This window comes from Carettochelys insculpta, chromosome 6 (genome assembly GCF_033958435.1).
Source record: "Carettochelys insculpta isolate YL-2023 chromosome 6, ASM3395843v1, whole genome shotgun sequence".
NCBI classification, from domain to species: domain Eukaryota; kingdom Metazoa; phylum Chordata; order Testudines; family Carettochelyidae; genus Carettochelys; species Carettochelys insculpta.
The window spans coordinates 105,817,088-105,829,091 of record NC_134142.1 but is presented as its reverse complement, the minus strand read 5'-3'; the positions used below and the strand labels follow the sequence as shown (position 1 = coordinate 105,829,091).

Sequence of the window (12,004 nt, the reverse complement as noted above, 5' to 3'; positions counted from 1 at the left end):
TCTAGTGTGGACGTAGGTGTACAAGAATAGCTTAGTCCTATGTTATTTATTCCATATTATATTAGATATATTAGATATGTTATATATTAGATATATTATTTATATTCTAATATATGGCATCATGGGTATAACCTAATTTATACTAGGCTTTGTGTCAGTATAACTGTTTGAGTAAAACATCATGTACCTAACTGAAATATACTGGTGCAAAAACTAAAAGTAGATGAAATTAAGATGAGATAGAACACAACAGTGGATACAACCAAAATTACCAAGAAGTGAGAGAGAAGGGGACAAAGGAAACTACAACACAAATGGAAACCAACAGGTCAACTTTATCCACAGATTAATTCAAAGCTTCTGCTTTTGTTTCTGTCTTAGCTATGGAAAGGGTTTGCTGTTTCAAACTGATCTTATCAAAAACATTTGCAGGGTCTCTGTAGTGATGGAGCTTATTCATATTCCTTCAGGAGTACATTGGAGCATGTGTGGTTCTCATAGCAGCTGTGACGTCTATTACCAATTCCTTGTACAATCACCTCTCTTCAGGGCTTGTTGGTTTAGGACTAACTTATGCTCTTATGGTAAGTTTAATCATGCACTGAGGGTCTTCTCCTATGCACAACAACTTTCTTGTCTGCAGGGCACAAACATGGGAAGGACAGAAGGTTTTATATAGACATCCATACTGGGAAGCTGTAAAACCACTGAAAATTACCTTACTTCAAAATCACATATGAGTGATAAGTTTTGATAAGCATAGTCTTTTTTTGAGATACTAAATTGTATGTAGGTGATATATATTGTAACTATAAATAAATATATCAAAATGTTATTCATTCTAATTGAAAAATAGTGTTACTAGATCACTAATTTTCTCTTCATTGTGCTGCAGTCTCATTCTAGATATTCAGGCTTTTTTAAAGAAAATTCACATTTTTATTTCTTTCTCTTTTTTAGCTTTTTTTTTTTGTTTTTTGTGTATTGGCTTGTAGCACAATAGTACAAGAGCACCATAAATAGAATATTTAACTTGCAACTAGTCGTGACACCTGTTAACATGCTCCCAAATGTTTTATTCACTGATCCAGTTCATTAAGACTGTGTAGTCTGATTAAACATCACAGAAACAATTAAAAGCTGTCTTGGAGGAACTGAAGTGTTTGGTGGCCTATTGGTGTTATGAAGTATCAGAGGGGTAGCCGTGTTAGTCTGGATCTGTAGAGCAACGAAGGGTCCTGTGGCACCTTATAGACTAACAGAAAAGTTTAGAGCATGAGCTTTCGTGAGTTAACTCACTTCTTCATCATCTGACCAGCATCTGAAGAAGTGAGTTAACTCACGAAAGCTCATGCTCTAAACTTTTCTGTTAGTCTATAAGGTGCCACAGGACCCCTCGTTGCTCTATTGGTGTTATGGTGTTTCTATTCCAGTATTTCATATTAGCGAAACATATGAACTGTATTTATTTATATTATTTCAGGTGTCTAATTATCTGAACTGGATGGTTCGTAACCTGGCTGATATGGAGATCCAGCTGGGAGCAGTGAAAAGGATCAATGGCCTTCTTAAAACAGAAGCTGAAAATTACGAAGGGCTCCTTTGTGAGTGTGGTATCAGATAGCCTGAGAAAAGAACTTGTTAAATATTTAATGATTCACAGTGAATTACCATGAATAACTTATTAGAGCATTTAACGAATTGATGAGTTGCTCACACGTAGGTTTTTATTCTCCGAGTGCAGCTCCTTCACAGATTCCTCAGAACTGGCCTGACAGAGGTGAGATCCAAATACAGAACCTGAGTGTCCGGTATGACAGCAACTTAAAGCCAGTCCTAAAGCATGTCAGTGCTCACATCTCTCCAGGGCAAAAGGTAAAAAAAAAAACAGAGGTGATGTGAGAAAAGACTCTTCTTTCCCAGTCAGATCAGTTTGTCATAGAAACCACAGAATGATGAGAAAGTACAAAGCTGTTTTTTTTATTAATGAGTTCCGAGTTTTTCCTCCTCCAGAATAATATATTCCAGTCTCGGAACCTTTTGTTGGTTTCTTTACAGTTTTTCTCCAGTCCCTTCTATAGTATGTGCTGTTACCCTAAGGTACAGTGCCTCTTAATCTCCTAGTGCTCTCATGTGAGACACAGGGCCCCAAAATTAGGCACACTGACCATTGCAATGCAAGATATACACTTCACAATTCCCAACTGGTTTCCATACCCCATCCCTTTATTGGTCATCTCTCACCGTTGTCCCTTTTCCCTCAATCTTCTTTAGCCTCCTTACTCTTGTGTGTCTGTGTTCCATCATACAATGGACTCTCCCACTGAGACATACCCCCTCTGGGTACTAAGCTTTGCTGGCAGCCACCCATCCTTGTGCCCCAAAGGTCTTCCTGTCAGCCACTCTGCCTAAGCATCCCCTTGGCGGGCCAGCCAAAATCTAACTCTCAATGTCCAATTCCCTTTTTAAAAACAAAAAGGTCAGAATCTGGTTCCTGATGAAGACAATTCATTTTTGTCATTGACTTCAGAGGGAGCCAGAATTTCACCTCCAGTTGGTTCTTGCAGATGCCCAATGCAGATCTTTGTCCTTCCTAGTCACTGAGTGTTCTATTCATCTTGTTTCTGTGTTGTAGATTGGAATCTGTGGCAGAACAGGCAGTGGGAAATCCTCCTTCTCTCTTGCCTTTTTCAGAATGGTTGACACCTTTGAAGGTAGGCTCACACCTGTTTCCTTCCAGTCAGGGTTAGCTCAAAGCACCTGTGAACCTTCTTTGGGCGATGCTAATAGCTGTGGATTACACAGGACACAAAAGTGTATTAGGCATTGTTGATGGCCTTATTCCAAGTAAGGAACCATGTGTCTTTCATCTGCTTCCATATTGATAACCCAAATCAATATAAAGCAGCAGTGGGCATCTTGTGGCCTGAGGGTCACTCGCAGCCCATTGGGGTTCTATATGTGGCCCATGAGACATTTTATTTACCATTGCCCATGCACAGGCTTGCCAGATTCAGCTGGCTTTTGCCTGCATACTTTTTTCCCTACCAGTGTTACAAAGTGACACACACTTGAAGGAAGGCCACATGAAGTGAGGTACACACTGATTGCACACAACATTTTGAGAGCCGTGTGCTTCCTTTGCATCTAATTGAAATGTTGCTATGGTTCAATCAGCCCACCCCACAAATTCTGGGTACACAAGTGCAGTTAACACAATTACCCTATCTTGGGAGACCCTCTTTGTTATGACAGTCTTGTGACTGTGAGCTGCCTCAGGCAAGAGTTTTAATTAAAAAATAGAAGAGGACTCCAAATATGTGTGTTTAAAACATCAATATTCTGTTTCAATATCAATCTCTTACTGCTCCTGAGCCTGCTTCTTCTGAAGTCAATAGCAAAATTCACATTGACTTTAATTACAGTTATTTCCAAAATTAGACTTACATGCCAAATTAAGAGGGAGACTCTTCATGCATCAGTTAGCTCCTTACTTAACCATTTACCATCTTGCAGCAAAGGGCTAGCTAAAGGTACAGAGACAGCACATTTCTGTAACCAGCAGAAACCAACATGCACAGTGTTTTATCAGTGGCAGAAAGGCTTGAAAAGATATGCTGTAGCTCAGGTGATGTACCTCAGGCATCTGTAGCATAGCTGGATGTAAAACCTGAAAGCATGTGACACTTGCATTGTCCTTTGAGTATGCTAAATAGGGATATATGAAGTTAATGTCCCTTTTCCTGTCTGCCAAACCACTGCCTGAACTACTCCCTTGTAATCATATAGTAAACATAATAATCAGCAAACAAATAGATGGGGCACATAATATTTATAAAATATGATAGGCATCTTCCATGATTTAGTCTCAGAGAATTAGCAGCTGCTCATTGCATTGGTGAATACAGCAATGTGTAGCCCATGGGTTAGTCTTGCATGCTTCTCTGTAATCCAATGTAAACTATAAGCAAGCTGTGTTGTTGCTTGTTCCTCACACCATGTAGCTAGCAACCTAGCAAACTCTCCATGTTCTTTTGAATAGGGAGGATTATCATTGATGGCATAGACATTGCAAAGCTGCCTTTACAGACGCTAAGATCCAGGCTATCAATCATTCTCCAAGATCCCATTTTGTTCAGCGGCACCATACGGTAAGCACAAACTGCAAGAAACAGGGTTTGTGTGAACCCATCTTGATTTTTTCACAGAGAGCAGCAGCAAACTATGCAGTTAAGGGGCCTCCTCCTCCACTTCCTGTAAGGGGAGTATTGTCTTAGCTATGTGCTCCTCCCCATGTCCTCTTCGGAGCCCAGGGAGCTCTCCTACAGCAACGGCATACACCTATTTCAGAGGTCGGTAGTTGTGGTCATTAAGGAGCAAGTCACTGTCAGTGACCTGCTACCATCAGGATCCAGTGGCTTAATCAGCAGAAGTCAGCTCAAAAGATTGTGTGACTGGGCATTAACCAGCCCTTTGCAGATGATATGGAGAAGGTGAGGGTGGTGAGGGTGACAGCTGTGGCCCATAAGAAAGGACGGAAATCAGGAAAGCTGTGCAAGTGAGTTCAGGTTCTGTTGGTTTGGAGCTTAGTGCTCTGTTAGGTTTCCAGGGCCTTGTGCTATTCCTCCTCCATGACGTTCAAAACCACTTCCTAGGAGAGGAAGGTAGAATGGTAACTCAGAACTTCAGAGTGTCCAAGACATGTCATCCCCTTCTATGACATTTTCCACAAAAAGAGGCCACCTGGCCCTGAATAAAGAATTATATTGCCTACACCTGGGCATTAAAGGATTTAGAATAGAGTTTCATTTATAATGACTTATAAGCTGCTGGAGTTTGCCTATTGCTTCTGTTAAAAAAAAAAAAAAAAAAAAAAAAGAGATATTCAGGCAAACTATTTCCTGTACTCACTTGAATAGGGCCTGCATCATTCATAGCAGAAGATAAAATGATGGTGTAGATTAATTTCATTTGCTTACTTATTCAGAATTTTATTTACTCCAACATTGGACATTCACCACATGTACATTAGCAGTACAACGTAAACCTGAGGTCACATTTGCTGCCACAAGTCTTTTATTCCTGAATAGTATGTTATATTCTAAGCAATGTGATGTGGACATGAAAGAGATTAGCACTTGTCCCTGCCTGTTTTGGGTGATGATAGGCTAAGGATGCACCCAGAGTGGTTGATAACAACCTTAGAGTAATTTATGGCCACCGCGCTGCATGATTTGGTCCTTCCACATACCACAAACTGGCACTGTAAAAACTAAAGGTGGCCAGAGGGGCGTGGGACGGTTTCACCACATCCATATAAAGGTGTGTGTTTAAATTCAGTGTTGGTAATTAACTTTTACTGAATTTAATCATAGGTTTAACTTGGATCCAGAAAAGAAATGCACAGACAGTATGCTGTGGGAAGCCTTGGAAATAGCACAACTCAAACATGTGGTAAAAGCACTCCCTGGGGGTCTAGGTAATACATCTCTTTTCTCTGGGAAAATGTTTCCAATGTTTGATTTGCTTCTGTTTAGCAGTTAGTAACTTAGCAAACGGGCTGTTACTACAGCAATTTAGAGTTGTGCAGGCTGCCCCCAAAGTTTTGTGGGGCCGTGCTTGAAGTCTGATAGATATTTTGGCATCCATCCAACTCCCTTTTCTGTTTTACCATAGCTTGAGTAAACACATAAATCACTCCCTGTGAGTCACCAAATAAACCCCTATTGAGCTCAATAGTAAAACACCCGATGACTTCAATAAGGTCAGATTTTTGCTTATGGATTATATCCCTGTGGCCAGTGGTATACCCTTTATGTATGTAGTCCCTGCCCCAGAAATAGTTTCCACAAGACTATGAAAACCCTGACTCGCTGTGTGTCTGGGACAGTTGCTTCTAGCCCCCAAACAGGCAAAATCTACACAGTTTTATAGATTAAAATTGAATCACCCACAAAGCATGGTGCATGCAAAGTCGCACATTGCAAACAAGTATAGAATTGAATGTCTTACTAATAATGTCCTGGTACACCACTGACAGTGGTTAATAGTCTCATAGGGATAGCTGTGTTAGTCTGTAGCGTCACATAAAGCAAGAAGTCCTGTAGCACTGTAATAAGTCAATTGTATGCAAACAGGTATAAAGGTAATTGAGGTATAAAGGAGCTTGCAAATGGAAACATCAGACAAATTAGAAAAAATTATTTTCTTGTGGAATGGAGAAAAAGATGGACACACAAGCTGGCAATAGGATAAAATGCCTCAAGCCCTGTTTCAGGAAATGAATTTAGTAACAAATGTATGTAACAAAGTCAGAGACTACAGCGTGGTTGAAATGGTACAGTGAATGGATATACTAGAGAGAGAGAGATACAATGTGTCACGTAAACATTAAAATAATGTTGGTGTTCATGCAATTGTTTGAGAGCTGTGCTGTGTTCTAATAGTGCCAGAAGGCAGAATTTCCCCAGATTACTTTTCTGTTAGAAGAGCAATGCCCTTTGAATTCTCTAGGGCATTTAAGTCTCCTTTCAATTTTCTTGCAAGCTACTCGCACTATTGCAAATACATTTAAGTACTTATGAAGAGCGTAGTACTCAGACTCATAAAATGAATCTTAGAACAGGAAAATTAAACCAGCATTGTGCGCAGAATGAAATGTACTGTACAAAGTAATCCAGACAACTGTTTTTAATAAAATCAAGTATGTAATGCACAATAAATCACAAAACATGGCATTGTAAGCTCCTTGTGCCTTGGACTATCTCATACTCTGTGCTGCGCATAAGGCTGAGCTCAACATTGTCCAAGCTCAACAAACAACAATAATGGTAACATAATATACTAAGTCCTGTTCTTGCTTACACCTCTTCCACCTCTCCGATTTTAGTGAGAGCAAAGCTTGGCCCTTCTTGTTTATGCATTTGTCAGCATAAGTCCTATCCATTTTTTTAAAAATCCTGAACTTGAATTTTGGGTAGTCTAGTCATTGATTGTATGCCTAGAGAATTCCTAATCACAACCAACAGTTGACTGTGCAGTTCCAAACAGCTTGATATCCCAACGAATGTAATCTCTTTTGAGGACTTCTCCGGTAATGAGTAGTAAATACCCAAATGTGTAATATTATAAGGGACACATTTGTGGTTTCAAACCAATATGCTCTTGGAAAATGCAGATCACTTGTCTGTTATCATTTTTTGTGCTGCATGAGACCTGCTCTATCTTCCTTTTTGTGCACAAAGCATCTAATCCTGCTGTCCTTATTCAGACAAAGTTGTTGTTATTCCAGTAGTATTTTGCATAGCTAGGGTCTGCAGGATTGTGCCCACAAGCAGTAGATGCTGCCTTACATAAAGTTGTTTTCCTTCAAGAAGACAGCACTATAAAAATACAAGTCCATTTAAAATAGCTTATCACAATTATCTGTTCTGACAAGTTCCTTTGAATTCAGATGCATTTTAACACAAATGTTCTATTTTCCTTGCTCCAATGTGTATACATGGAAAATATTCAGCATTGGGGTAAGCAAAATAAAATGAGATGCTCAACAAAGTTTGTAGGAAAAGGGGATCTTCCAGGGATTAGTTGCCTAATTTGCAAGAGATGTTATCAGATGGTGGTAGGGTTTTAATCTACACACAGGCATCATGGAAGGCTTAAGAAGCATGGAGACACATTTCATATACTATTTTATTCCTTTGTATTTGATTTACATCAAAATATACCAGATTGTGGGCTGGCTTCCATATAGTATTTCAGTTCCTATTTACTTTAAATTCTTTTATACTGTTATTTAAACATGTCATACCAATGTGCCCATTTTTATTTACACGAACTACTTTCATCTGTATGTGTGATGGACTTCATGTTTTCATTACTGTGCACAAGACGTATCAATTTTAAAAATATCCTCATAATGCACAATAATGTACTTCATGAGTACTTCTGCTGAAACCCTTTGTACTACTCTGTGTGTGTAAAGGTGACAGAACTGAAGTCTCATCAACAACTTAAGACCTCTAAATTATTATCTTAAACATTCTTATTGTTAAGTATGAGATCTTACTTTTTCAACATGCTCTCTGTGCTCCCCTCCCCTGCAACAGCCTAAATGTTATTTTTGTTATCCAGATGCCATAGTCACAGAAGGTGGAGAAAATTTTAGCCAAGGACAGAGACAGCTGTTCTGCTTAGCACGGGCATTTGTGCGGAAGACAAGTATCTTCATCATGGATGAAGCCACAGCATCTATTGACATGGCAACGGTGAGTTCGGAGTTTAAAGTGATTTAATATTGCATGTGATTTTTTTCAGACAGGGGAGCCACACTGTTGTCAGTAACCAGAGATGAAACTTGCATAAAATAATTCTACTTAATACATAAACACGTTTTTTTGCAAGTGTGTTTACAAGTTGGCCCCAACACAGACATTGACCCATATGTGAAAGTTATTGCTAACTAGTCTGACTAACCTAACCTGAAGCATGTCTGTGTGAAATTAAAGCTTCAGTGCAATTGTTTTTTATTGACATGCCAGTTTCCTAAAGCAAATACATTTTCCAAGGCTTAGCTATGGTGGTCAGTGGAGGACAAAATTGGCTGGCAATGCTATGCTTCCTCCTTGTAGTAGCCAAACATAGAATGTTTCTTGGTGAATGCTTCAGCATGATGGAGAGGGCAAGTGATGAAGTTTTCACCCTGCAGGGGACATAGGGTCAAGTAAATGAATAAGAAATAAAGATTTGTTAGATCATTGCATCCTTCTTCCTGCGAGTGCAAGTTATAATCCTTTGTAGAGGATAAACTGCACACCAGTACTGCCTTGGCCTGTCTTAGTCAAATACAATTGGATGTCCTGAGTTGCTTTGTTCCCAGTTACTTCAGTCTCTGTTATCAAAGGCCCGTATGCTGAGATCCTCAGAAGAAAGGTGCTAAATACATGCAGAATATTATTGTAGTGGTTTATTATAGTAGTTAAATCTTTAATACTGGTTGATGTAATTTACTACTGTTTAGAGCTTTGAGACTGTGGTGCTGAGGGACAGGTTATCAGTTGCCCACAGAACTGTTAGGACACATTTTGAATTTTGATATATAAAGCAAGAAGTCTGTTTAATGGGGCATGTATATATTGGGAAAAGATCATCTGAAGATAACTGTTCTAATGATGTGGCCTTGCTGAGTTTGGCATGCACCAATACATTCATAAACAACAATGGATCAACAGGCTGTGAGGATACTAAGTATTTTGAGACTATCTTATAGACTCCTCTGTTTTTGATGCAGCCAGGTAAATCTAGCAGACACATACCCTAGTGTTGTCAATGGTATAGAGTATGTTGTAACATTCCATTGCTTTCAGCAAGATGAAAAAATGCACAGCACAGACGCATAGAGCAGGATTGTCAGCAAAGATTAATTAAAATGTAGTCCTTAATTTTTAAAATAGACATAGTGATACTTACCCTTCTTTGCAAAGTGCTCTGAGGTCTTCAGAGCGAATGTACTATGTGAGAGCTAAGTCAGGAGCAGCAGCAAAATTCAGTACATTGGGGTTGTTTAGTACCTTGCAGAATTAAGCCTGTTCTGGATGATCATTCCAGAATATTCTAATTGAGGTTGCTGTTAATTTCTCATATTTTTACATTTATTAAAAAGTTGGTATTAATTTATACTTGTTTTTATGCCCATCATTGTAGAATCTGTTATTGAATAAGTGTGGGTTTTTTATGTAGGAGAATATTCTTCAGAAGGTTGTAATGACTGCATTTGCTGACCGTACTGTGGTAACCATAGCAGTAAGTACGCTCCACATAGCTTCTTGAAATGCAAACACATAACTGAAATGTAAAACGATGCATCATGTACTTTGTAAATTTCGCTGAGTTCTCTTGTCTATTGCTTTCTACTATGGCAGTTATTTAATTAAAAACTATATTTATTTTCCATTTTAACCATTTAGAAAGTCGTTCGTATATTTATATTTTAAATATTTACACATAATCCTGAAGTGTGTTCCACAGTAATAATTACCATTGATTTAAAAGGTTCACGTATAAAAATATTGTCTGTATGTTGCCTCTGTATTGTCTATATTCTGTCACTTATTTGTTTTAGGCCACATTTAGGCCACATTGGTTAACTCTATGAATGTCAGTTGTACATGCTTATCAGAGAGTAAGATTTGACTCTTATTGAAGGCATGATTCCATAATGGTTTGTTGTTGGGTAAGTTAAATAAAGAAATAAGCATGTTAACAGTTTTCAGAAATATTGTTTGGTTTTATTGCTAAAATGTAATCACAGTTATTAATTAACATATTCTTAAAATGATTACCTAAAGATCTCAAACAGTAATAATTAGAATTAATTAATAAAGATAAGATTTGAACTGAACCAAAGAAACATACTTAACAGTCATGTTCTGATACATACATTTTAGTCCCTTATTTTCTAAATATAAATGTGTCTTTGGGCAATGAAATAATATTATTGTCTCTTTTTATAACTTTAAAGCTATATTATGATTGACATTGTCCACAACAAAGAAAAGTCAGGATATTCATAGTTAGGGTTACTCATCCTTCCCGTATGTATGTAATATTATGTATTAGTGTACCCAGTACACATTTTATACATACTGAAAATGTCTAATACATAATTGCTGTAGGAATCATAATTTAGAATTTGGTGACTTCATTAAAATTTTCAGGTAGTGTTGCACTGAATATTTTTGCATTTAAGTTCTTGGTTTTATTGGTTTTGGGGATGTATGGAGGAAGGGTTTATTAGTTTTTGTCTTTTTTTAAATTTGCCAGTGGACAAATACCTTTATTTGCCTCTAGGTTGTCTAAGAGTTTTTAAAAATACAAAATTAATACACAAATATTTCAAAATAAACTGTTTATTACAGACCCAGTTGTAAGTATAATCTCAGCAGCTGCATGTACTTCAGAAACAAAGTTGTCTTAATAAAGATGAAGAGATATGTTGGAGGAAAAGGCTCAAGTACTGTAAAAGTGCATCTGTAGCCCTGACCCCACAGGTGACTGCATGGGTGCAGATTCCCCATCTTGCACAAAACTCCATTGATTTTATTGCTGGATATAGGGATCCACACCCATGCAGTCAATTCAGGATTGGGATCTAAAGATATATCTACATTATTGGCATAGTAATGAGATTTCACTAAATTGGATTGCCATTTCTGTCAAGCTTGAGCTTTGATAGGAATACTGATTTCTAGAAGTCTGTCTTACCTTTACAGTTACATTCAATACACTGATCTTGTATTTCATTTGTTTACTTTACAGCACAGGGTACACACAATTCTGAATTCAGATTTAGTCATTGTGATGAAAAGAGGAGTTATTTTGGAGTATGATAAACCTGAGGTGCTGTTGGAGCAGGAAGACAGTGTGTTTGCTTCTTTTGTACAAGCGGATAAATAATAGGATAAAATTAAGCCTTTCAAAGTGCAATTGTATTACTCATTTTCTAATTATGTAAATTACCTGTAAATAAAATATTAATTATTTCATAATAAAAGACTGAATTTTTCCATTCTTGAAATAACATGAGTGGGTCTCTGTGTGAATTTTCTTTTTATTTGTTGGATATTTTTGGTTCTAAGGAATCATGAAGTAGGTGATGTGAGAGGAATACATGGCTGACATGTGGCACAATGTACAGCAAATATAACCAACTGGTGCACAGTTTATTTTATTGCTAACAGTGAAACCTCTGCTGATAATATTTCACTAATACATATTTTCCTGAAAATAGCAGATACAGCTCTAAGGAAATTGCACTCTCTCCATATTTACATCAATAACAACTAGTCTCAAAAGTTGCAATCCCCACTCCCAGCTAAGTAATGGGTACAGAGACTAAAGTGGCCTGGGGACAGGAAGAGGTGCTTTACAGCCTTAAGATGTCAGGCGTTCATGCCAGGAGCCCTTGTGAGAATATTTCCTTATCAATAACATACATTGAAACAAC

General features: G+C 37.8%; 1 protein-coding gene across 12 annotated transcripts in view; it reads left to right on the top strand.

Annotated features, from left to right (window-relative positions):
* Window positions 1-11,572, top strand: part of ABCC8 (ATP binding cassette subfamily C member 8) — a 125,920-nt gene extending 114,348 nt beyond the window's left edge. For 11 of the 12 annotated variants that reach the window (XM_074997747.1, XM_074997751.1, XM_074997750.1 and 8 more), the window contains 9 exons: window positions 471-584; window positions 1,484-1,604; window positions 1,745-1,875; window positions 2,636-2,714; window positions 4,043-4,151; window positions 5,376-5,479; window positions 8,134-8,267; window positions 9,739-9,801; window positions 11,317-11,572. In XM_074997747.1, coding sequence (XP_074853848.1) covers window positions 471-584; window positions 1,484-1,604; window positions 1,745-1,875; window positions 2,636-2,714; window positions 4,043-4,151; window positions 5,376-5,479; window positions 8,134-8,267; window positions 9,739-9,801; window positions 11,317-11,454 — 993 coding nt within the window. In that variant the 3' untranslated portion in view covers window positions 11,455-11,572. Of the gene's footprint in view, window positions 1-432; window positions 585-1,483; window positions 1,605-1,744; window positions 1,876-2,635; window positions 2,715-4,042; window positions 4,152-5,375; window positions 5,480-8,133; window positions 8,268-9,738; window positions 9,802-11,316 lie in introns of those variants that run through there. The other variant, XR_012646026.1, reaches the window with a different exon arrangement.
* Window positions 11,573-12,004: the final 432 nt, after the last annotated feature.